At 41.1% G+C, this 27,593-nt stretch overlaps 1 protein-coding gene across 3 annotated transcripts in view; it reads right to left on the bottom strand.

Moving 5' to 3' along the window:
* The window catches only part of SLC9A8 (solute carrier family 9 member A8), a 65,948-nt gene extending 43,007 nt beyond the window's left edge, over window positions 1-22,941 (bottom strand). For all 3 annotated transcript variants that reach the window (XM_036418221.2, XM_045574184.1, XM_036418222.2), the window contains exons 1-4: window positions 22,820-22,941; window positions 20,778-20,956; window positions 12,435-12,515; window positions 5,062-5,120 (exon numbers count right to left, since the gene is read on the bottom strand). In XM_036418221.2, the coding sequence (XP_036274114.1) occupies window positions 5,062-5,120; window positions 12,435-12,515; window positions 20,778-20,956; window positions 22,820-22,845 (345 nt within the window). In that variant the 5' untranslated portion in view covers window positions 22,846-22,941. The remainder of the gene's footprint in view (window positions 1-5,061; window positions 5,121-12,434; window positions 12,516-20,777; window positions 20,957-22,819) is intronic.
* Window positions 22,942-27,593: the final 4,652 nt, after the last annotated feature.

Below are 27,593 nucleotides of genomic sequence, written 5' to 3'. Positions count from 1 at the left end.
TCCACAAACTGGAACCCTCCGGGATAAAGGCAGTGGTAAGCCCTAAAACAATCCGCTGCGAGGAAGAGTAAGCCCTGCACGTGTCTATGACAGCTCCGCCTTTTCTCTGTCTGTCACAGACAGCTCCGCTATTTTCCTAAATCTGACTGAGATAAGAGTCCCCTCCTGATGCCCTCACAACTTGATAGCCATGTCCCTCACTATGCTTCCAGATTCAAATATTAAGTGCAATTATGAAAGCTATTTCTAGATATTGCCATCTTTGGTAGAATGAAATAATAGGTGGATTTTCTATATTAAAGTATTTCTCTAATTGTTGGTGAATTAGGGGAAAACACATATTGGTCTTCAATCCCAAAATGACTACATGTAATACACAGTCTATAAAATACTGCAAAATTAGGCCATTTTTCATATGAAAATTTCTATGCCACAATCTTGACAGTCTGGTTTCTTGTCAAAATTCTCTATTCAAAAGAATAACTAAATGTATTCTTACAAATATACAGCTGTTACAATAAAGACTAAAATAGCATTTAAGAAAGGCTCAAAATAGAAGCAAATGACTTCTGATTAAGTCTTAAAATAACTCCCTGTACAAGCTCATGACTCAGGCTGGGACCACGTGAAAAGAAACGGGCTGATCTCTGGGTCCGTGAGGCAACCAATTCTCGGGATCCGGGCAGTGGAGCCACCGTACAGATTTTTTTGGAGTTTCAGAAACTAACCCTTCCCTGGGGAAAGGGAGACCCCATCTACAACGGATTTCGTAGTGGCCTCCAGCCCCAATTCATGTTCACCTGGAACCTCAGAATCTGACCTCATTTGGAAATCAGGTCTTTGCAGATGGAATTAAGGGAAGGATCCTGATGAGGTCATTCAGGATTAGGATGAGTTCCAAACCCAATGACAGTGTTCTCATTAGGGACAGAAAAGGGCACTCAGACACAGAAGGCCGTGTGAAGAAGGACTAAGGCAGAGACACAGCCAAGGAATGTCTGGGCCACCAGAAGCTGAAAGAGACAATGAAGGATTCTCCCTGGGAGCCTGAATTTGCTCCCTGAAGGCTCTTCCAACACCTTCATTTCAGATTTCTAGCCTCTAGAACGATGAGAGAATAATCTCAGTTGTTTTAAGTCAGCCAGTTTGTGGCACTTTGTTACAGCAGCCACAGGAAATGCATTCACCACTTTACGGTGAATGGTGCTTCAGAAAGGTTCCTGGTTCCTTTTGGCAACACCTCTCCCCAAAATAGTCAGATGGTTTTCGGTGGCACTTGGGAAGTATGTGTGTCAAATACCGCTGACCCTGCAGACTGAGAAAAGTCAGCTCTTTTGGATTCTTTTCAATCCCAGTTAAGTCAAAGCCATCTCAGGCTGGTGCAACAGTGAGTACGGCCTCTCTCCAGTGTGCTGACCTCTCTCTGACAGGCATGACCTTAGAGATTTTAGTATTCCTTTTTTTTTTTTTTTTAAATATATTTTATTGATTTTCTTACAGAGAGGAAGAGAGAGAGAGAGAGCTAGAAATGTCGATGAGAGAGAAACATCGACCAGCTGCCTCTTGCACATCCCCTACCAGGGATGTGCCCGCAACCAATATATATGCCCTTGACCGGAATTGAACCTGGGACCTTTCAGTCCACAGACCGACGCTCTACCGCTGAGCCAAACCGGCTTCAGCTCCTTTTTAAAAATTTTTTTTTAAAAATCTTGTTTATTTAGAAAAATGAAATTGGTTTTCCACTTAAAACAGTTCTATGATGATTCCTTTAAAATAAAGTTCGTTGCAGCATTATGTACAACAGCCAAAAGGTGGAAACAAACCAAGGGTTCATCAACAGATGAATAGATAAAGTATGGTATAAACCTACATGGAACATCATTCAGCCATAAAAAGAAGGCAATTCTGATGTATGCTACAACATGGATGAACCTTAAAAATAACATGCTAAGTAAAATTAGTCAGACACAAAGGGCTAGATATTATATGATTTCACTTACATTTGGCAACTAGAATAGGTAAGTTCATAAAGACAGAAAGTATAATAGGGTTACTAAAAAAAAAAAAAAAAAAAAAAAAAAAGAAAGTAGAAAGGGCCCAGCCGTTATGGTTCAGTGGTTGAGCATCAATCCATGAATCAGGTGGTCACAGTTCAACTTCAGGTCAGGACACATGTCACGTTGTGGGCTCAATCCACAGTAGGGGGCATGCAGGAGGCAGCTGATCAATGATTCTCTCTCATCATTGATGTTTCTATCTCTCTCTCCCTCTCCCTTCCCCTGGAAATCAATTTTTAAGAATTATTTATTTATACACACCCATATATTTATATAAAAGAAAATAGGGCTGAAAATAGGGTAGAAAAATGTATTTATTTAGTACATTTTATGTTATGTATATTTTACCACAATAAAGCTTTAAAAACTGCTACAAAAATGCATATAAATAAAAAAATCAATTGATTTAGAGCACATGTGTCAAACACAAGGCCCGCGGGCCAAATCCGTCCCGCCAGGCCTTGCAATGTGGCCCGCACCACGCTGTCATCACTGCACTCCGCTGCATTTCCATCACAATGACAGTTTATGACTGTTCAGTAAACCATTCGGCCGGCGATTTAGGCTGGATTTTAGATTTTGGCCCCTTCTCTGATTGAGTTCGACACCCCTAATTTAGAGAAATATATTGAACATATGACAATACAGGTAGAATGCAGGCCCAGAGAGACAGCCTGAAAATAGAACTTCATGGAGAAAAAAACACCAAGCTCCTTGTTTTTCTTATCTCCAATTGCTCCCTGCAACACCCAGATTCCAAACAGGTGTCCTGCTTCCTGCTTTGGCGTTACACCAACACTGGTCTTGCAGGAAGCCTGCCTTTAGCAGCCCCGCTACAAACCTTGCCCTTTTCTGAGGTCAAGCATTGGTTGCCTGGATGGCTCTGCAGGCACTTAATTCATCACCCAATTTTGGCTCACTGTCTGTACTATTAAATGTATTACTAATATTTTAGCTTGACACATCTGTAAAAATAAATCCACTAATACTGAAGCCTATAAAACTAAAAGTGCGAGATAACCTGCCCTCCTCTCCTCTCACTGCTCAGAGCAGGGGTCACAACTCAAAGGTTTCCAGGGGCCACATGGTGTTACCAGGGGAGCAGCTGCCCCTCAGTGCCTTGTATCCGCTGAGCAGAATGCAGGGGGCTGTTAAGAGAGCTGCTTTTTCAAGAGAAGCTAGGAGTTCAGATTTTTATATAAAAACTCCAGGATTTTATAGGAATTAATAATATTTAAATATAGAACAATTTTAAATTATTTTTAAATCAATTTAAATTTCGATCAACTGCTTTTAAATCAAGTGAAACAAAATGTGTTAGGTACAGTTCGGGCTCTGACAAGCCTAGGAGAAGAGAAAGGGTACCAGGCTGTGCCCCACGGCCTAGGACGAGCCCCAGCAGGGATGGTTAGATTTAACAAGTTGCAGGAGGCAGAGATACTATTCACAATGTGCTCTGGTGGGGCCTGCCCAGCCTCAGCTCAGCTGAGGGGGTTCTATACTATTAGAAGCTGAATATACACTTGAGAATTCATTTAAACATATAATATTTCCTGAATATTATGTATAACAATTTCAAATTGTGCTTCATACAATGGTCACATGGCTTGTTTTAGAAAGTTTATACACTACAGCAGCAATCGCCACTGGTGGTCCGTGAGGTCCGAAAGGTTGGTAGAGCTATCAACACTGTTTAATATTTAACACTTGTTAGAGCCCTGTCCACTCACTGAAGACCACTGGTGGTCCATGAGGTCCGAAAGGTTGGTGACCACTGCTCTATAGCTTAGCAGGCAGATTAACCCCCAGGGGAGCTCAAATGTGATAAATTTTAACCATCCAATTCTTTAATATTTTAAAATGGACCTTATTTCCATTCACAAATTCAATTTTGTAACACACTTGTTAATTTCTCAATATGAATGCTCAAGTTTAAGTTTAAATTCAATTTTCAATTAGTCCTTACGCCACAAGACGATGCTCACTCTCTAATGACCACTGTGCAAACACTAAGGCATGGACATCCACAGACTGAGGCCAGCATAGTGCCATGGAGAAAACATAGAATATATAGGCCAGAGGGTGTGGACACATGACTCAACTCAGCCACTTTCTAGTTCTGTGACATTGGATATATCCCGACTTTTCTGGGCATTATTTTCATCAACTGTAAAAAATGGGGTGATGATAACATTCAATCTACCTCCCATGGATATCAGGGGACAGCATGAGCTATAATTTGTAAAGCAATCTGTAAGCTCTATAGTTTTATTATTCTCAGCTGTGAGAATAGAATAAATTGGGAACTACCAACATTGTTTAATATTTAACACTAGTTTGAGCCCTGTCTAGTGTGGTTCAATTGGTTGGAGTATACACCAAAAGGTGGCAGGTTCAATTCCCAGTCAGAGCATATACCCAGGTTTTGGGTTCGATCCCTGGTTGGGACATGTGAGGGAGGCAACTCATCGGTGTTTCTCTCTCTAAGGTTAAATAAATAAATAAAATAATGCTAATTAGAGCCTTCCCTTAAGATTATAAAAATGTGCGTAAATAACATAACATTGAGGGCTCCATGTTAGCTTGAAACAGACATATACTTTAAAAAAGCTAAGTTGTAGCTGAAACCGGTTTGGCTCAGTGGTACAGCGGCGGTCTGCGGACTGAAAGGTCCCAGGTTCAATTCCGGTCAAGGGCATGTACGTTGGTTGCGGGCACATCCCCTGTAGGGGTGTGCAAGAGGCAACTGGTTGATGTTTCTCTCTCATCAAAGTTTCTAGCTATCTATCTCCCTTCCTCTCTGTAAAAAATCAATAAAATATATTAAAAAATATTTTCTAAAAAAGCTAAGTTGTAAAGGTATCAACCCTAATCTAATAGAATATTAAATAATGTGGTAATATAAACTCCATTGATAAGAAAGCCACCATAACTATCAGTGTTGCTAAAATTAAAAACAACCAAAAAAACCCACCCATAATTATGTTAAAAATGAACCTACCTTCCAATTTGCCAGTTTTTTAAACTCTATAATTTTTATAACTGCTCCCATGAGAATACCTAGAAGAGAAAATGTAAGTTTAATATAAATTTAAGGTATGAGAAAGATTAGTCAGGTTTATTATTCTAGAGAAAATGAGTATTATTATGTCTCTAAGTGGCTTTTACGAATTTCTGCAAGTTCTCTGTCTGAAAACACAAGAATGGAAATTAGTGTGAAGTTTTATGAGTTACATGAGCTTCTCACTTGCATCTCAGGCAAACATACTATCATGAAGTCTACAGCCATCTCAGCTTTACAAAATAGGACCTGGGAACAGTTTGCCTGACACAGAAGATTTAGCACCATTCATTTTTCTATATCCACCCATTTTCAATGAGAAATGGGAGAAATCTTACAAGCCAACTTTGCCTCTTAGTCCTACCATTTTCAAAACTGAACCCAAGATCTTTCTCAGACTCAGATGGCAGCCTAATGTAGAGTCTTTAGTCACAGAGATAAAACCAAATGCTGAAAATAAGTAAAAATTATCTGAAATTCCTGGAACAAAACAGACCATTTAAGTTCAGGCATGTTTCCATAAGGCTGACAGTTTCATTACTCTCTCATAAAATAATTCTCAAACAAACATCACGGGTACAATTTATGACTGCTGTGTTATTCACAAGGTAAATGATTCTCAATCCTGTTGGCTCATCAGAATCACCATGGAGCTTTTTATAAAATCGAGACACCAGAGCAGAACTCCAGACCCCCTGAATCACAATCTCTGGTAGGGGGTGACACAAAGCAAGCCTGAAGACCACTGTCATAGACACTTAATGACAGACTCCCCTTCCCCCATCAAATACAGAAAACTGAAGAAAAAGACCTTGGGAGGGTGAGGAGACAATACGAGGATAAAGAAGTTTATTGAGAAAAGAAGCTGTACTGACACAAATTGTCATGGAGAAGGAGGGACTGGAGGTGAAGAGAGATGAGCAATTTTAACTTCATAAACCTCTATACTATTTGAATTGCTATATATTATTAAAAGAGTAATAAAGTTACTTTGAAAGAGAGACCACGACAAAAGAGATCTGACCAATAAAGGGAACCGATGACCATATTTGCAGAACAGGAGCCCTCTCCAGCTAGAGTCCTCCAGTTGCTTCTTTTTCCTTCTCTCTTCAAATTGTCATACATTTTAAGGAGTTTTATACAAATTTTTATCAAGTAACTAGTTCATTAATACTCTTAAAATGTATTAAAAAAAAAACCAAAAAAACACAAAAGTCCCTTTTGATGAAATCCCACTCCCTCTCTTCCTGCCCCAAGGTAACCAACCATAGTGACAGATTTGATGAATATTCTATCAGACCCTTCTCTATCCCTTTATTTATATTTAAACATATAGTCTTGGTGTGTGTGTGTGTGTGTGTGTGTGTGTGTGTGTGTGTGTGTTCACAAGGCACACCTATGTATATTTATATAAAATTTATGATGCTGTAATATATCTTTCTACTATTTGCTATTTTGCTCAGTGTTAAGTCTTGATCTATATGTAAAAATAGACCAGGGATCATGCAAAACTACCTCATTCTTTTTAACAGTTCTACAGCATAGCATAAAAATACCACAGGTTGAATAGATATTTCTGTAAAGGAGATACACAAATGGCCAACAAGTACATGAAAAGATGCTTAACAACATTCGTCATTAGGGAAATGCAAATCCAAACCACAAATACAAATAAAAAATACTTCTTCATACCCACTAGAATGGTTATAATTTTCAGAAACACAGATAAACCGGAACCCTTATACATTGATGGTGGGAATGTAAAATGGTGCAATTGCTATGGGAAACCAGTTTGGCAGTTCCTCCAAAAGTTAAACCGAGTTACCACAGGATTCAGGAATTCGATCAAGACAAGTAAAAGCATACTTTCCTACAGAAACTTGTATATGGATGTTCATTGATAGCATTATTCAAAATAGCCCAAAGGTGGATACAACCTAAATGTCTATCAAGTGATTAAAAAAAAAAAGTGGTATATCCGAACAATGTAATATTATCTGGCAATAAAAAGGAATGAAGCAGTAATTCATGGTGCAATGTGGATGAATCTTGAAAACATGCCTAGTGCAAGAAGCCAGACATAAAAGGCGTATTTTATGATGCATTTAAATGAAATATCCAGAATAGGCAAATCTATAGAGTCAGAAATGATTGCCTAGGATTGAGGAGTAGGGCTTTGAGGGTAATAGCTAAAGGGTGTGAGGTTTCTTTATAGGATGATAAACATGTTCTAACGTCAATTTTTAGAATAGTTGCACAATCCTGTGCCTCTACTAAAAACACTGAATTGTACAGTTAAAAAGGGTAACTTGTATGGTATGTGAATTAAATTGCAATAAAATTGTTATAGGGGAAATAAGGGAAATGGAGAGTAACTGCAAATAGATAAAGGGTTTTTTTTTTTGAAACGACAAAACTGTTCTGGACTTAGATGGTGGTGGTGTTTGCAACAACCCTGTGAATTGTACACTTGGAAACTGTGAAGTTTATGGTATGCAAGTTACATTTTAAATTTTTTTAAGTCACATTTTAAAAACTAATCCCCCAGTGATGACTGTCTCCAACTGTTTGCTATTGACAGTGGTGCTGCAGTGAACACCCTGGTGCATGCCTCTGTGTAGCAGTGTTGTCCTAAGGCGGATTCAGAGTCAATGAATGGCATGAGCTTTTTTTAATATCTGAAAATGTTGTCAAATTGTCCTCCAAAGTGGCAGTATGGCTTTTCACCAGAGCAGTCCCTTCATCCTCACCAACCCTGGAAAATCATCAGACTAAACATTTCTGCCAATATGGGGGCAAGACACTTCTTTACAGTTTCAGTTTGCATTTGCAGTCAACCTGCCTTCAGTAATCATTCCTGAATACCAGGAAAGCTGAACCTCTTTTCATGGTTTCAGATTTCACTTTTAAAGCTAGTGTTTTTCTGCTCTACTAAAACCTCAACTTTTGTTTTCCTTTGTAAATGTACACCAAACTTTAATACCATGACTAACACTTGTAATTACACATGAAACAGTAACATTTAAAAATAAAAAAATTATTCTATTGCCTAAACTTGTGCTTATATTCTTACTAGAGGCCCAGTGCACAAAATTCGTACATGGGTACAGCCCCTAGGCCTGCGATTATTTCCAGTACTATTATTATAATTGCTTGAGTAATCCTTTTGAGAAGTCCTAGGACTAAACTATGGCACAGCATTAAATTGGAAAACGATTTCTCTACCTTTTGAGATTCAGGTCCAATGTGAGGAGAAATGAATTTTTAGCACACAACGGGCCACCAGGTAGAAATAATACCCTAGATACAATTTTGAATATTCCTATCAGTAAAGAGAATTTGATCATGCACTTTCAAGTTATAAATGTGTATTATTATAAAACATTGCTACTATATTATATAATATACACAAAAATTAGAAATTGTAAAAAAGTGAGGTTAAAATGAAATAGAAACATAAATCCTACTATTTTCTTTTAGCCTCAATGGATCTTCATGCACACACTCATTATGGACATTACTGAATTAAATAAAAAATTGGGAACAATAATGATTTGTTGAGACTCTTCTCCTAGGGTTTGTCATTGCAACTTATTTCTAATCCTCAAGAGAAGGTTGCAGGTAGGAAGGCTCAAAGAGTTTAAGAAGTTTGTCTGACAACTCAGGGCCAGCAAGTGACATTGGACTCACTACTGGCTCATGCGTACATTCTACTACCTCATGATACTGGTCTACCATGACCACAGTAAAATATCAGTGTTCTTGATAATTAACATTACAGGGAAAATGCTTAGAATGCATTAATTGTAATAACAGGTTACAAAACAGTACGTTGAACATGAGCCTAGTTCCCTTAAAGAATATACTAGTATATGCACACACATATTTGCACTGTGTTAAAAATAAACACCCAGACACACAGTACAGATAATTTTGAAAAGCCAGTTGATTCTACTACTTATACTAAAGTAGATACTACTACAAAGATACTCTAAAAGACAGAAGACCTGCCAGTAGGATGGGAATCAGTACCTTGGGGTTGTTTGTCTATGTTCTGGGGGAAAGGCTGTTTAAACGTTTTGTTTTTAAAATAGCTTACTTCTTCAAAGGAATGGTATTCCTTACTAATATGAAGAGAACAGTGATATGGTGAAAGAGGAAATTTATAGAAATCAGCACCGATATAGCCAGTTTCAGAATGCAATTCTTTAACAACTTTTTACTTTTAAAATTTAGACTATCTCACCTGGCTGGCATGGCTCAGTAGTTGCATGTCGACCTATGAACCAGGAGGTCATGTTTTGATTCCTGGTCAGGGCACATGCTCAAGCTTCAGGATCGATCCCCAGTGTGGGGCGTGCAGGAGGTAGCCAATCGATGATTCTCTCTTATCATTGATGTTTCTATCTTTCCCTCTCCTTTCCTCTCAGAAATAACAAAAATAATTTAGACTACCTCACTATTCTGGCATATCTGGAAGATTTAAATATAAAATACAGCTTAAAGATGATAAAATGCTGAGACAAGAGAAGATGACCATAAAACTAGGGAAGTCAAAGCAAGGCTCCAGGCAAAAGCAGGAAGCTATTACACATTTAGCTAATGGCAGCAAAACAGCAACACGGACTTCTAAGAATAAATTATCACCTCCGATCTGTGTTTCCAGAAACAAGGAGGCGAAAAGTCTGTTAGCACTTTTCCTTAGAATGTGACAGCCTGGAGAATCCTCTGTCTAATGCAGTCATTTTATCAATCTGACAACCAGTTTTGGCCTCAAAGATAGCTATTCTAATACCAACACATGAATATCTGTTTCTTCTCTAATAAATCAAACACCTCAGACTCAGGGAGAGTTAGCTGTGGAACATCTTAAGTTGCATCAATATTAGACTCTGAGTCTAAAAAGTAATGAAAGCTATTATAGTTAGGAGCCTCCTTTTAAGTTTCCTTTAAAAACATTTTTAATAACTTAAGTACAATTGGAATATAATTACTGTATTTGCTTTTTTTCCAGAATTACTGGTAGTCAATAATTCAGGAACTGAATGATTTTTCCTTATCTTCCACTCAAAACCCTTATCGACAGAAAGAGCACTAATCTTAAAAAAAAAAATCAAAAAAATAAAATCCTTTAGCCAAAACAAGAAGGAATTGTCCAGTCGGTGTGGCTCAGTGATTAAGTATCGACCTATGAACCAGGAGATAAAGGTTCGATTCCCAGTGGGGTCACATGCCCGGGTTGACCCCCAGTGTGGGGAGTGCAGGAGGCAGCCAATCAATGATTCTCCCATTGATGTTTCTATCTTCCCCTCCTGTTCTATCTCTAAAATCAATAAGAATATATATATTTAAAAATAAGAAGAAATTACTATAATTAAAAACACAGATATATTTAAGAAGGTTATGACAGGGAGCACTTTTGTGTATTCTGTTCACTCAATGATCCAATCAAATCCAGTTGTAAGTTAAAACCAGGTTTTCTATTTATTAGTGATATTCAGGCTACACCGTGGCATTGGAAAGTCAAATTTCCAGGCCTTACTTACCCCCATTGTGGTCTTCCCATGCTAAAATAAAGTATGATTGTGAAAAAAGTCTACACCTGTTTTTGCTACATATGACAGAGGACAGTGGGCAATACCATTATTCTTTTTCTTTCCTTATAAATTCCAGCCCTAAATCTGTAAACAGTGAATCAGCCCTATACGTTCAATGAAAATAAATACATGAGCTTAAGTAATACATGGAAAGAATAGTAAAAAGGAAAGAACATGCAAAAATGATATAAACTTAAACCAAATAGATTGATATATATGTCTATAAATGGTTTGGAAGAGAATGAAGCATGATAAAAACAGGTGAAATTGTCAATGAAAAGGATTTTTGTATAACTGTTTAACCGAGCCAAAAATTTTTTTATTTTTATTTTTTAAAATTTTATTGATTTTTTTCACAGAGAGGAAAAGAGAGGAATAGAGAGCTAGAAACATCAATGGGGGTGTGCAGGAGGCAGATGATCGATGTTTCTCTCTCATTGATGTTTCTAGCTCTCTATCCATCTCTTTTCCTCTTTGTGAAAAAATGCCCTTGACAGGAATCGAACCTGGGACCCTTCAGTCCACAGGCTGACGCTCTATCCACTGAGCCAAACCGGTTTCAGCCAAAATTTTATTTTTTAAAAAGATGCCCAAATTACGGAATTTCATTAAGTATTAAAGTATCTGAAAGCTTTGAACAAGGGCCAAGGAAATATCTTTAGAACATCATGTTGATATTTTTTATAAAAAATAAAAAAGTCTCAAGTTTCATTTAAAAATACAATAAAATATAAGGGAGAAATGTGTCTTTACAGTAGTTAGGTCTTTTTTTCTATAACAACACTTCCTTAGGAACTTTGAAGACTCAGCCATCACACAAAGGCCAATAATATCTCTAAGTGACTCGGACTTCTATACTTCTGCTAGAAGAGGTAGGGTGGGAAGTTTATCCTGAAAGAATGAAGACCCCATTTTCTCTGGCAGCTTCATCTTGGTGGGTTTTTTTTTTGGCACAAAAGTTGGAAATTCTTGACATGGTGAAAATCTCACTATTTTGTTACATTTTGCTCCAGTACTACAAAAGTTCTCCTTCAATTCACACAGCTTTATGAAATGCAGAACTATTTTGATAGTTTTGCCAGCTTTTCTAAATTGTAACCAAATGTCCCTTAATAGAATAAAAACTACTTTCTGATCCCAGCACTCTCTCTGGTAGTTCTCTTAGTGTTCCAATCACCTGAGTTAGCAAATAATTATTTAAAATAATTATTTTCCCTTATCCCTCCCAAGACCTGCCTGTACAGTCTACAGTCTACAAAAGAGAGAAATTCCAGGTAGAATGGAATGCTCTCTGAAGACCTGAGATCTGACTCTGACATTAAAGTGAGCCATTTCTCTTTCCTAAACTATAAAGTGGGAGCCCCATTGGCTGTCAAATTCAGTGGCACTATGAATTAAAGTGCCATTTACTTGTCTTAGTTCAGTAGAACGTCAGCATAACCGCGTAGCAGAGGTCAATGTGCCCCAATGTGTTCTAGAAGTAGAAAAGGCCTTTGAGGGGTTTCTATGTGACCTTCATGAGATCATCACCCCTCTCTGAGCCACAGTGTCCTCACCTGAAAAACGGGATCGTAACACCCTCATGGCAGGTTGCAGTGAGGATTACGTGAGATCAGGAATGTACCCAATCTTTTGTGGTTCCTGGCAGTAGGAGGCACTAAAAAAATCATAGTTATTGCAACTGCTTTTTTATTAAACTCACCAATAAGCACTTACCTAAGGAAACAACAGCAACACTCTCTGGTAAGAAATGTAATCTGTATCGAATCAGTAAATGCACCAATATGATGCAGATAGCTGTAGGAAAAACAAGACATTGTTAAAACAGACATTTTGAAATGATAAATACCAAGTCCAAGGCAATAATTACTTTTGGAGGGCTGCCAGGGAAATGGATAACTGTCAGTGAGACTGTAAACCTCAGTGGCATTTGCAATCTCTTATTTCTTTAACTGGAAACTCATGGTATTTGTAACATTTTCTCTATACTTCCTTACATCTAAGGGCATCCAACCTCAAATATTTTTCTAAGCAATTAAAATTATTCAAACTTCCCAGATTCTAAGAAATGGTCCTCAACTTTATTGAAATAGCCATCAACTGGAAACTCCAAATAGTGAAGACCCAGTCAGTGAGATCAATCACTTTTATGTGACTATAATATGCTGACATGAAATATTTTACCACCTGGTGATTGGGTCTCTAACACAGAGGAAAGTGAGGGTGTTTCATAAACAGAACAAAGTAAATGCTTTGGTTTGGTGATAAGAATGCCAGAAACCTAAAGATGGATACTTGCTCTCCAGCTGGGTACTGGGGCTCCCACTGGTTGAGGGCTCCCCAATTGCCAGGCACCGTTCTGAGCACTTCCAAACGCTCTCATTTGACCCCCAACACCTCTCTTAACTATTATTACCATTCTCTCCTGACTCTAGATGAGAAAACTGGGGCTCAGAGATCACTTCAATGGGAAGGGCTGCAGGGTGGAGCCAGATTCCAAACTTGTGCCCTTAACTTCGGGCACTCCCACCTTCCTCCTGGCTGCCTTCATGCCTTAGTCACCAAAAATGCAAATAATGTCTGACTTTCCTCACAGAGGTGTTGTCATGAAAGAAAAGAATATAAAACTATTTAAAAGGAATAAATATTTCTGGATTCCCCCCCCCCTCCCCCCTCCCCCCGCACAAAGTATACTTTTACATAAATAATTCCTAAATGTAATTTCATAGTCCAAGTGTTAATGTGCATGTCTCTTTTTGTTAGGCATCTAGGTGGTATACTACCTTCTCAAAGTATCATCTTAGTAATACTAAAAATAATTTTTTTAAAGAAGTCTTTAAACAATCTGCATGGCTGTTAAATGGCCACCCTCAGAGCCACATTGACAAATAAGATATCTTTAGCTCTACCAAAATGCACCAGGTGGCCAGAGAAAGGAAATAGTTGTAAATATAGAAATTTTGTCCTTTCATTCTGTGCTCTAAACCAATAGTCACCAACTGGTGGTCCGCAGACCACTGGTGGTCTATGAGCTCTGAAAGGTTGGCATCGCCGCTCTATACTAACAATCTGTGGTGATATTATAAATATTTAACCTATTTAGAAAAATCCCACATTAAATTCTAAGAGCAAGAAAAAAGTTCCAGTGTATAATCATGTGACCAAAGCATGCCTATGGTCTAAAAAGACAAGCGCGTGAGCACGTAAGTAGATAGATAATAAATTAGGGAGCTGAATCAGTTTCTGATCCTTTTTTGCACCAAGCTGGATGAAAAAAATTAATTTAAAACATGTATTCTCATAAATCAAACCATCTGCATCTTTCGAGCAGAAGGGGAAACTATTAACGAAAGAGCTAAATATAGAGCTCAAGGAAGGTCATCAGCCATTAAAGAGAATGAGGTCTGAAAACAAGCCACAGGATGGGAGAAAATATTTATAAATCATATATCTGATAAGGGTCTAGTATCCAGAATATATAGAGCTCTTACAACAAAATGAAAATACAATTGAAAAATGAACAAAGGACCAAAATAGACATTTCTGCAAAAATATATAAATGACCAATAAACACATGAAAAGATGCTTAACATCATTAGTCATTAGCAAAATACGAATCAAAGCCACAATGAGATACAACTTCACTATAATGGCTATAATAAACAAACAAACAAAAAACTGGAAAATAAGGGTTAGGATGTAAGGAAATTGGAACCCTTGGGTCTTGCTAGTAGGAATGTAAAACAGTGCAGCCAGCTAGCCTTTGTGGAAAAGTCTGGCAATTCCTGAGAAAGTTATAGAGAATAACCATTTAACCTAGCACTTCCACTCCTAAGTATTGTATATATCCAAGAGAAACAAAAACCTATGTCCATACAAAAACATGTACACAAATGTTCATAGCAGAACTATTTACAATAGTCAACAGAAGGAAACAACACAAATGCCCATCAACTGAGGAATGGATAAACATAATGTATCCTTAATTCAGCCATACAAAGGAATATAATTCTAACACTTGCTATAACATGGGTGGACCTTGAAGACATGACGCTAAATGAAAGAAGACAAACATAAAAGATCATATATGATTCTATTTGTATAAAATATTTTAAGTATGTAAATTCTTAGAGATTGAAAGCAGAATTTTATGTTTACCAGAGATTGGGGGGAGGGGTAAATGGGGAGTGAATGCTTTTAATGGTTATCAGGTTTCCTTTTGGGGTGGTAAAAATGAACTAAATGGTGGTGATATAGTAAATGCCACTGAATTGTACAATTTAAAGTGGTAAATTTTTTAAAAAATATATCTTTTATTAATTTTTTATATAGAGAGAGCCAGAAACGTCGATGAGAGAGAAACATCAACCAGCTGCCTCCTGCATCCCCCACACTGGGAATGTGCCCACAACCAATGTACATGCCCTTGACCGGAATTGAACCCGGGACCTTTCAGTCCACAGACTGACGCTCTACCACTGAGCCAAATATTTTGCGGAAATTGGTTTGGCTCAAAGGATAGAGCGTCGGCCTGCGGATTGAAAGGTCAGGTTCAATTCCGGTCAAGGGCATGTACCTTGGTTGCAGGCACATCCCCCTGGGGTGTGTGTAGGAGGCAGCTGATCGATGTTTCTCTCTCATCAATGTTTTTAACTCTCTATCCCTCTCTCTTCCTCTCTGTAAAAAATCAATAAAATATACAAAGTGGTAAATTTTATGTTATGTTTATTTTTAGCATATATATATATATATCTCCTTTAAAAAGAAAAAAGAGGATGAGGTATATAAAAAGCACTAACTTGGAAAGACCTCCAAGACATCCTGTGATATGAAAAAGCAAGCTATAGACCCCATTTATATTAAAATAAACAAAACCCAAACTATGTGCCTGTATGTGTATATGTGTTTACAAATACACAAAAGTATATACACAATACAAGTACATCTTTCCAAGTTCACCTGGGGGCCTGAAAAAGCAACAGGAACAAAAACTTCCATGTGGCATGGAGAGTGTGCATACCACAAGTTAAAGTGCTTCCAACTTTTCATGCTTGAAGCAGTAATTATGGAAGCTATATTAAAACACAGTTGTGCCAATTTTAATAACGCTAATAAATTTAATGGCTCATAAAATGGATGCGTCAAATGATGCTAATTGCTAACTCTAGTGCAAGTCAAGAACAGTGACTCACCATTGTTCCTGCAGAGTCAAAGTTCAGCAAGAGTTAAGTGTATATAAGTCAACAGATTCCAAGCTTCTAAAAATCAAGAGTTTTGGCATCCCTTCTCAAGAAAGAGGAAAACAATGTACTAATCCTTTCCCACCCTTTTGGGACACAAATGTTACAGTTTCATTTGAATGACTAACATAGTAAACAAAGTGGCAAATGTGTTCCAGGTTAGTAGTTCCTGAAGAATGAACTATGGACTGATGATTTCCCTCAACTCACCAGAGTTCACGTAGTGAGTTAGCAAATTACCTATTAACAGTATCTTTTTTGTACTCTATCAGACATATCTAATCAGAAATATATAATAATTGTGTTATCTTGATAATATACAAGAGCAGAGGAAAAATGTCTTCAAAATTACTTAAAAAGCATTCCTTTCTGCTGAAGAAATGTTGACCTGCACTTTAAAAGCAGAGATTCCAACTCATAAACTGCCAAGAATCTGATTAGGTGAAAATGGAACCTGCGTGACATTAGTGGGACTCTAGAGTCTGTGTTTATGAACTGTTTGAAGAGAAGACAATCCAAGATAAATATACAGCACTTTAAATACAGTTCAGTCCTTTCTGGCCCCAAACATGCATTAACACTGGGCAGAATTTTGCCTGGATGAAAAAGCACATTAAAAAACCTGTTTTGTGGTCTTTGGCACAAAGCAATCTTAAATGCTACACATCCTGAAAATTACTTAGAATATCTTACTATGCTTTTCGTCCTCCTGTGAAAAAAGTGATTACAAAAGCTTTCCCCCCCCCCCAACCAATCCTTTTATATTCTCTAATATATCAAGCTAACAACAATGTAAGTAGATTAATAATACTTCAGGATTTAAAGAACTAAAGATTTCTTGATCAAGAAAAGAACTGCTTTTCTTTTTTGTATTCAGCTACTATATTAAAAGCAAAAACAAAACAAGAATCCTTGATTGTTGAAGTAATCCCCTGGAAACAGAATTTAATTACATTTACAAGATAAAAGGTTGCCTAGGACAGTAAATCTATAAAAGACATTGTACACTTGAGCATTGTTGGTGGGAATGTAAAATGGTGCAGCCTCTGTGGAAAAGTTTGGCAGTTCCTGAGAAAGTTACACAGAGTAACCATTCACCCAGCAATCCCACTCCTAGGTTCATACTGTTTATCCAAGAGAAAGAAAAATATATGTACACACAAAAATGTGTACACAGCCCTAGCCGGTTTGGCTCAGTGGAAAGAGCATCGGCCTATAGACTGAAGAGTCCCGGGTTTGATTTTGGTCAAGGGCACACGCCAGGAGTTGCCGGCTCAATCGCCAGTGGGGAGTATGCAGGAGGCAGCCAATCAATGAGTCTCTCTCATCATTGATGTTTCTCTCTCTCTTTCCCTCTCCCTTCCTCTCTGAAGTCAATAAAAATCTATTTAATAAAACAAAAACAAAAAAATGTGTACACAAATGTTCATAGTAGAACTATTTACAATAATCAACAGGTGGAAACAACCCAAATGCCCATCAATTGATGAATGGGTAAACATAATGTGATGTCCTTACAATGAAATATTATTCAGCCATACTGGTTTGGCTCAATGGATAGAGCATCAGCCTGCGGACTGAAAGGTCCCAGGTTCGATTCCGGTCAAGGGCATGTAACTGGTTGCAGGCACATCCCCAGTGGGGGGGTGCAAGAGGCAGCTGATCGATGACTCTCTCATCGATGTTTCTAACTCTCTATCTCTCTCCCTTCCTCTCTGTAAAAAATCAATAAATATATTTTTTAAAAATAGTTCTTTCTGTGCTTTGTTTTGTTTTTATTGATGAGAGATAAGGAAGAGCCCTAGGACTTTAAATAAAATTACTGTATTATTGCACCAAAAGGTTGCTGGTTCAATTCTTGATGTTTTTCTATCATACATGCTTCTCTCTCTCTCTCTTTAAAATCAATAAAACATATATATACGTATATATCTCCTACATCATAAAACTTAATATGCAAACTGACTGAACAGTGGAAGGATCAGTCGCTATGATGATCACTGACCACCAGGGGGCAGATACTCAATGCAAGAGTTGCCCCTAGCCCACAGGCCCCAGGTCAGCCAAGGTGGGTGCCAGCACTCCCCCACCCCCACCCCCAGCTCCCCACAGGTCAGCCCTGATCACCGGCCAGGCCTAGGGACCCTACCATGCCCAAATTTCATGCACCAGACCTCTAGTCTAATAAGTTTAAATCCTCACTTGAGGATGTTTTTTCCATTGCTTTTCAGAGAGAGTAGCAGGAAGGGATGGAAGGAGGGAGGAAGAGAGGAGAGAGAGAGAGAGAAAAACCAATGTAAGAGAGACACACTAACTGGTTGCCTTTCACATGTGCCCTGACTGGGGAGAGGGGCGAACCTGCAACTGAGGTACATGTCCTTGACAAGGAATCAACCCAAGACCCTCCTGTGGGCAGCTGATGCTCTAACCATTGAGAACACCAGCCAAGGCATAAAAACATTTTTTATTTTTTTTTTTAAACGGACTGAAGGGTCTCAGGTTCAAGTCCAGTCAAGAGTACATACCTTGGTTGTAGGCTTGATCCTTGGCCCCACGGAGGCAGCCAATTGATGTCTCTCTCACATCGATGTTTCTCTCAATCTCTCCCCATTCCTTCCATTCTCTCTCTAAAAAAAAAAAAAATCAATGGAAAAAATATCCTCGGGTGAGGATTAACAACAAGAAAAAATTACTGTATTATTAAAATTGGCTTTTAAAGAACCTGACTAAAGTGTGAAAGAAGTAACACTTTCCCTTGAAAAACACTTAACGGACATCAGAGAAATACTCTGCACCTTTAAATCCTGTTGCACCTTTCACTTTTCTAAAAAGATCTAATTGAAAATATGACTAACTATCATTAAAGAAGAGTGGAAACTGTAAACATGCCAGCTTCACTTTTCAAATGAGAGTTTGGACTTGGGTCAAGTTCTAAGCTATTTCTTCTGTCGTCAGCTAATCCAAAGTGGTTGTGCAGTTTCAATTGGATATTTTTAGGTGTGTTTAACACAGCTGTCTACTCTCCATAGTGTCTGGAAGGCACCGAAGTTAATGCCTTTCATCTAAACTTCTTGACTGATGTCTGGTAATCTGGCTACTAGCCTCTAGTTCCCAGATCTTAGGTATGTCGATCGCTTAACCTCTCTGGGCCTAAATTTCCTCACCCATTAAAGGAGGAGGTTTCTCAAAGTCACTAATTATCCGAGAGATGCAAATCAAAACAATAATTCGGTATCATCTCTCACTTGTCAAAACGGCCAACATCAACAAATCTACAAACGACAAGTGTTGGCGAGGTTGCAGAGAAAAAGGAACCCTCGTGCACTGCTGGTGGGAATGCAGACTGGTGCAACCACTGTGGAGAACATTATGGAGTTTCCTCAAAAAACTGAAAATGGAACTCCCATTTGACCCAGTAATCCCACTCCTAGGAATATATCCCAAAAAACTAGAAACACCAATCAGAAAGGATATATGCACCCCTATGTTCATAGCAGCACAATCTACAATAGCCAGAATTTGGAAACAGCCTAGGTGCCCGTCAGCAGATGATTGGATCAAAAAACTATGGTACACATGGAATACTATGCTGTCATAAAAAAGAAGGGATTCTCATCATTTGCAGCAACCTGGATGGAATTGGAGAACATCATGCTGAGTGAAATAAGCCAATCAATGAAAGAGAAACACCACATGACCTCACTCATTTATGGATAATAAAGAACATTATAAACTGATGAACCAAAAGATAGATATAGAGACAGTAAACCAACAAGCAGACTGTCAAATCACAACAGATAGGGTAGGGAGATCTGGGGGAGATAATAGATCAACCGAAGGACTTGTATACATGCATATAAGTACAACCAATGGACATAAAACTCTGGGGAAGGAGGGTATGTATGGGGGGGGGGGGCAATGTTAAAATATGTACACAGATAATAATTTAATAAAAAAAAATTAAAAAGGAGGAGGTTGAACAAAATGAGATTTTAAGTTTGACACAGTGAATCTGTTGAAAGAAAAATATTACATAAGTGAATAACAGCAGAGGTGCTATACAGATATGGTGAAAACCATGACCTTGGTTAATTAAATGACAGAGATTAAGGATAACAGTGTGCTAGGGCAAGGGCATCTGATCTTTTCCTCAGAAAAACCTTTACACAAAATTTTACATAGCCGAAACCGGTTTGGCTCAGTGGATCGAGCATCAGCCTGCAGACTGAAAGGTCCCAGGTTCAATTCCGGTCAAGGGCATGTACCTTGGTTGCGGGCACTTCCCCGGTAGGGGGTGTGCCAGAGGCAGCTGATCGATGATTCTCTCTCATCGATGTTTCTAACTCTCTATCCCTCTCTCTTCCTCTCTGTAAAATAATCAATAAAATATATCTTTAAATTTTTTTTTTTTTTTTACATAGAAGCTTAATGGAGATGAGACAAAATGCTGCTCTGGTCAAAGTCAGATGCCTTCCCATTTGACTGCCTTTACTTTCTGCTACCATACACACACAGACTTCCATGAGCAGAGTTTGAAATCCACTAACCTAGATGTTCAAGGTTCTTTCTATGTCAAAAACCTTTAGTTCCCTCTTCCAAAGGACATCTAAGATATTTCAAAAAGGGCTCTTCAGAATTGTTAAGCTCTATGCTTTTATAAAAAAGAAGTAATCTGCTACAATGTTAGGCACTATCACAGTCCTCAGTCTGAAGTGAAAACCAAATGGAGGATTTGCCTAAGCAAGCAGTGGTTTGAAGGGGGTTAACCACACCACACACACAGACACGCAAGATGGCAGATGACGGCGCCTGCATTCACCTAGGACAAGGAGGCTGAAGAAAATAGTCATGCCACTCGACTGTTCCTCCTGCTGAGCCTGCTCCCCCGTCTGCACGGGGAGGATGGGCTTGGCAGGGGTCGGGAGCACCAGTTTTGTAGTGACAACCAGGCTAGTGTGGAGGGTGACATTGAAAGCTTCGTGAGTTGTGTTGGGGAACCTGTTGGAGGACACAAAAAGCAGAATTAGATCAAGGAAAAAGGGCTCCGAAGTATCCACACACAGAGCAGAGGAACCTTGGCACAGAGCTCTACAGGAGTCATAAGTCTTGCAACCACCAGGCAGGCCTTAAGAGAGAAACTGATGACAAATGCCCAGCCTGCTGCCACAGGATGGCACCATGCCCTCAGGTGCTTCTGAACGCTGCCATTTAGAGGACATTCGTGGCGATGTGCCACCTGCTCTTTGGCCATCAGAGGGGATTTAATCAGAGGCAAACTGGAATCTCATCACTTTTAAACATTATTTACTTGGTGCCTTTATTTCTCGTTTACATTCTTTTCTTTGGATTATATCCACGAGTTGAAGAAGCCACCTGAATTTGCGCAATAGGTGATCTGGTTGCAATGCCCTACCCTGCTTCGTAAGATCCTTCTCAGATTTCAAAAGGCTCAGTGTAATCCCCTCTGTCACTCCCCGCTCCAGGCCACCCCGTATGTCCCCCACAGCTCTCTCCTCACATGCGGGGACTGCACACTCGTGCACTATTGATACAATAGTCATTGCAATTGTGATTGCAATTGTGATAACAGCTAACGTGTACTGAGGCTTGCTTCATTCCAGGGGTTAGGTGACATACAACCTCTCATTTAATAGGCATAACATGTCTGAGGTGGATACTCTTTTTTTGTTTTCTTCTCATTTTTTTTGAGGTGGATACTCTTACTTTCCCTTTTATACCCCTGAACAGAGACTCAGAGAGGCTGCATAATTTGGACAATGCCTCAGTCAGTCAGTGGCAGAACTGAGCTTTGAGACAAACATGATATCATTGATTCATGCCACCTCTTTTGCTTTGTGCAGCTGAGGCACAGTTTAGTGTCTGGGACAGGGCGGAATCTTAACAAATAAGGTGACTAAATGAAATGACCATCGACCAAGAGACAGTGAGGAAGTCAAATTTCAAATTCACGGGGGTCCCTGTGGGTTTTTATATACTCATTCCACACACATAGACAGGGCATCTCTAACATGCAATACACTGTGCCCAGCAGGCATGGCGATGGACGAAGAGTGGACCCTCCCCAGAAAACACCTGGAGGACAGGAACCCCGGCGGCCCCCGTTTCATCTTGTATGGCCAGCCCCCTTGCTCTCCGCACTCCAGGCACCCAGCCTGCCTTTCTGTCTCCCAAAGGCACTAAAGCCTGTCTCGCCTCTGGTCTCTTGGACTCGCCGTCCCCTCTCCTATCCCTCCTCCTGGCACTGGCACTCCTTCCTGAGTAGACTCCCCCACCCTAACACTATTCCACTTCCTTCAGAGCCCTGACATAGGCTTGTCTATGTATGGTCTTTCACTACAAGAAAGGAAGTTCCCAGAGGGAGGCTCCTGGTTTGCCTCCTTCACTACCATGTGCGCGGGGCCTCAAACATAGAGATGGCCGCCAGTGAATGAATGAATGAAACTCAATGGAGACAGGTGCAGAAAATGATCTCCACGGTGGAAGAGGCGACTGGCTAACTAGGGGGCAAAAGGGGGACTTCCTGGAGAGGACGGAGCGCTCCGTAATCGTCAGTCGACCGGAACACCGGGAAAGGGAAGTTTGGGTTGCGGGTGCCGCTAGACGGCTTTCGAGGCCAGCACAGGGCGGCCCGATCCGCAGCCTAAGGTTCGGATCTCCAGGAGGCCGAGTTGGGCCCAGGCCCGTCCCTCCCGCCCTCCTCGCAGGGGCCAGCAAGATCCGTCCTGGCCAACCAGCACAAGGAGCTCCTCCTTCCGGGGACGGGAGGCGGCCCGAGGCGCTAGCTGTCACCCGCCGGAGCCCAGCCCTGTCGCCTCCGCCGCCCCGGAAAAGCCCACTCACTCCTCCTCCGCCATCTTCGGCCCCATCCTGCGGAGCCTCCAAGACCACCGAGTTCGGAGCCGCGGGGCTAGCAGGGCCCGCCCTTGCTTCCGGCTTCCGCTGAGGGCGCGGGCCGGCCGAGAGCCGGGGGCGGGGCCTCGGCTGCGCCAGGGCGGCCCCTCTGTCCCTCTGTCTCTATAGTCCTGGAGGTGGAAGGTGGCCTATGGCAGGACATTCCCCGGGGCTTCCAGGACTTCGTGACCTTCTGGCCCGAAGATTTTGGCTTTTCCCCACCACTGGGCGGGGACGTTTTGAGGGAAGCTCCTGTGAGGTCAATGTCAGTTACTCTAGCTGAATGCTGGGAAGGAAGCTTCTAGCCTCGGCTGCACGGAGGGACCCCAGGGGCACACTTCCCCAGCCTGTGCCTCAGCTTTCCTCAGCTGCCAAGAGGACCAGCCACCTGACTTTGCGGAACTGTGCAGCATTCTATCTGTAAACATTTGAGTTCTGACTATATGCCTATCATTAAAATAGGTGATGATGATCTAAGGATGAATCATTGATTAATTTGATCACTGACACCTGTATGTGCCCAGCAGTAGTCTGTGAGGTTGGAGATATAGGAAGGAACAAGGTGAGCTTGGAGGAATAAGAGGCACCCTATCAGGAGGGCTAGACTATGTTGTAAGGCTTTAATATATTTTATTATTATTAATTTCAGAGAGGAAGGGAGAGAGAAAAACAATGATGAGAGAGAATCATTGATTGGCTTCCTCCTATATGCCCCAAGAGATCGAGCCTGCAACCTAGGCATGTGCCCTTGACTGAAATCAAACCCAGACCCGTAAGTCCACAGACTGAAGCTCTATCCACGGAGACAAACCACCTAGGGCTTGTAAGGCTTTTGGATTTGACACCACCTCTGCTGCTACCTCCTTCCTGGTCCAAGCCATCTTATCTCAACATCTGCAAAGCTGCCTAAATCTTCTCTCTGACTTTGCCCTTATTCCCAGGATCTTCCACACAGTGGCCCCAGTGACCTTTCATTTTTATTTTATTTTTTTTAAAATATATTTTATTGATTTTTTACAGAGAGGAAGGGAGAGAGATAGAGAGCTATTGGAGAAACGTCGATGAGAGAGAAACATTGGCCAGCTGCCTCTTGCACACCCGCTACCGGGGATGTGCCTGCAACCAAGGTACATGCCCTTGTCCGTAATCGAACACGGGACCCTTCAGTCCGCAGACCGACGTTCTACCACTGAGCCAAACCGGTTTCCCAGTGACCTTTTAAAACTGGTCACTCCTCTGCTCAAAACCTCCACCGGCTTCCGATTTTGATCAGAAAAAAAAAAAAAAAACTTGGCGTACTTACAGGACTCACTCAACCTTGCCCCTTTCCCTCCTCTGAGGGGGGTCCCCTCTTCCCCTTAAGCACACTTTCCACTGTGTCCCAGTGGCTCTCTCAGTGTGCCTGAAATATACAGGGAACACTGCCTCCTCTGCACTGGCTGATCTTTTTGTCTAGAATGCAATCATGGGCTGCATAATGACATTTTGGCCAACAACAGACAGACTTCACCCTTGAGGGTGGTCGGCTAGGCGTGCAGTAGGCTCTATATAGCATCTGGGTTTGAGTTAGTGTACTCTATGATGTTTGTACAATGATGAAATCGCCTAAAGATGCATTTCTTAGAATGCATCTTGGTCATTAAGGGGCACATGGCTGTACTCCTTTGCCCCTTGGTTTCCACCTTTTCCACTTTTGGGCTTTTTGTTTAATCTGTACCTTGTCCTTTCTCTCATACCTGACCATCCTGTTTAAAATCCAATGCTCCTCCCTTTCCCTGAGTTATTTTTCTCCAGAACACTAAACATATTGTTTTATTTGTTTACTAGAGGTCTGGCGCAGGAAATTTGTGCACTGAAGGAGGTGGGGGGGGGGGGAGGGAACTGAGCCCAGCTTGCACACTCTCCAATCTGGGACCCCTTAAGGGATGTCTGACTGCTGGTTTTGGCCTGATCCCTATGAGTGGGATCAGGCCTAAACCGGCAGTCGGACATCCCTCTCACTATCTGGGACTGCTGGCTCCTAACCATTTGCCTGTCTGCTTGCCTGATTGCCCCTAACCACATCTGCCTGTCAGCCTGATCATCCCCTAACCACTCCCCTGCCAGCTTGATCAACATCTAACTGCTCTTCTGCCAGCTCAATTGCCCCCAGCTGCCCTCCCCTGCTGGCCTGGTCACCCCTAACAGCCTTCCCATGCAGGCCTGCTCACCCCAACTGCCCTCCCCTGCTGGCCAACTTGTAGTGGCCATCTTTGACTACATAGGGGTAGCCATCTTGTGCAAGGGCATGAGGATCAATTTGCATATTACCTCTTTATTATATAGGATTGTCCTTCTATGAGCATGTAGACTTCCAGAATTCAGATTTTTATCTGTTTTGTTCTCTGCTTTATTTCCAGTACCTAGAACAGTACCTGGCACATAGTAGGTACTCAATAATAAATGATCACTGAATAAATAAAAACATTACTTAACTCTGCAAGTGTTAGGAAACAGAAGGGTTTCAAAAAGAGGAGGGCTGCAACCTGACTTTTATTAGGACCCCTGTGACTATAGAGAATTGTGTAGGGTGGGGAGTGTATGGGGGGAGGGGGGTTGGTAAGGATGGAAGCCCTCAGATCTGCTGGGAGGCCTTTGCAATAATCTGGGCAAGAGCTGGTCGTAGTTTGGATTGAGGTGATACCGTAGAGATAGTAGGAATGATTGGATTCTGGGTGCATACTGAAGGCAAGATTTGCTGATGAGCCCTGACCAGTTTGGCTCAGTGGATAGAGCGTCATCCTGCAGACTGAAGGGTCCCAAGTTTGATTCCAGTCAAGGTTGCAGGCACATCCCAGTGGGGGGTGTGCAGGAGGCAGCTGATCGCTGTTTCTCTCTCATTGATGTTTCTAACTCTCTATCCCTCTCCCTTCCTCTCTGTAAAAAAAAAAAAAAAAGATTTGCTGATGAACTGTGGCATGTAAAAGAAAGACAGAACTTTTGGCCTTGGGCAGAGGGCCAAACCCAGAGCCTGCTGCCACTCCAAGACTTTTTAGGACTGTTATTAGAGCTGAGAATGTGTTTAGGATTAGCCAAGGTTTATTCAGTCCTTCCTTGTGGGTGTGGTGCCGAGCTATTGTTTCCTTAATTCCTTACACTCCTTTGAGGCAGATACTATCATAATCCGAAAACTAAAGAAGGCAACCATTTGCCTGAAGTCACGAAGCTAGCTGGCAAATGCTGAGGCTGTGATTCTGGCAGAGTCTGTGTTTATAACTGGTACTCCTTGTTGCTCTCCAGTACTTTAATTTCTCTGGTCCTAACATAGGGCTCTTCTCCTTATCACAGACAGAGCTGGCGAAAATGCACTGGCCCTTAGGGACTGAGAGCTAGATTCTCTCTGAGCCACATTTACTGATTGAGAGCTTGGAGTAGTTACTTTCCTTCCAGCCCCAGAAAAACCCAGCTGAAGTTGAGGTCCCCTCCCCCCCACGGGCGGGGGTAGAACCCTTGCATCAGACTGAAGGCTGTGGGTCAGTCAGGATGAAAGCAGGGCCCTGACTTCATTGATGGATGCCCCATTTTATCTGCTATGTTACTCACTGCCCTTGCCACGGATCCTGTTATCAGGTCTAGTTCCGGGCTTTGTGGCAATCATGCACCTGCTGCCAAGCAGGAGGCGGAAGAACACCTGCGAGCAAGCCTATGGGCAAATCCCAGATCTTGTGACCTATTCCTGGGAAGGAATCTAAAGTCCCCAGGAAGGCAAATAAAGCCATTTGACATGCAGTTCCTGGGCTCCTGTGCCCTGTCAGGCCAAAAAGGGGGTGGCACAGGACATGGCAGGCTTTGGTGCCAGACAGTTCTGCCTGTCTACCCCAACTCGGTACCCGTGGGCTCTGTGATCCTGGGACCCCCTCAGCACCTGCAGAACCTCAAGGCTCCGTTACTGTGCCAGAAGCCTTTAGGAGGCCGTTACAGGATTAGAGAGGAAGCTCTGCCTTTGTTTTCTGTCCTCTCTGCCCTCCACCTCCAATCTTGTCATTCAGATCTCAGCTTAACTGTCACCTCCTCAGGAGACCCTCCCTGACCACTCAGTCTAAAGCAGGGATCGGCAGATTTTTTTCTATAAAAAGCCAGGCAGGAAGATTTTAGTGTGATCTCCATTACAACAAGTCCACTCTGCTGTTATAGCGGGAATGACTTCATAGATGATTTAAATAAGCATGACTGTATTCCAATAAAACTTTATGGGTATTAAAATTTGAATTTCTTATCATTTTGACATGTTATGAAATATTCTTTTTTTAAAATATATTTTTATTTATTTCAGAGAGGAAGGAAGAGGGAGAGAGAGATAGAAACATCAATGATGAGAGAGAATCATTGATCAGCTGCCTCCTGCATGCCCCCACTGAGGATCAAGCTGGTAACTTGGGCATGTGCCCAGACTGGGAATCAACAATGACCTCCTGGTTCATAGGTTGACACTCAACCACAAAACCACACCAGCCAAGAATGAAATACTGTTTTGATTTTTTCCCAACTATTTAAAAAGATGGAAACCATTCTTATCCAGGGTCCATATGAAAGCAGATGGCCGGCTGGATTGGCCCACCATGGGCAGCTGATCCTGTTATGCCCAGACTTCATGATCCCCAAGGATCACCAGGGAGCTGAGTCCGATGCAATAAACAAAAGAGCCTTTTCCATGCTAGCATGAGCTCCTCCCACTCACACTGGC

The sequence above is a fragment of the Pipistrellus kuhlii genome, unplaced genomic scaffold (assembly GCF_014108245.1).
Source record: "Pipistrellus kuhlii isolate mPipKuh1 unplaced genomic scaffold, mPipKuh1.p scaffold_m20_p_6, whole genome shotgun sequence".
NCBI classification, from domain to species: domain Eukaryota; kingdom Metazoa; phylum Chordata; class Mammalia; order Chiroptera; family Vespertilionidae; genus Pipistrellus; species Pipistrellus kuhlii.
The sequence above is the reverse complement of the archived record's forward strand: the minus strand, read 5'-3'. Positions and strand labels throughout refer to the sequence as shown.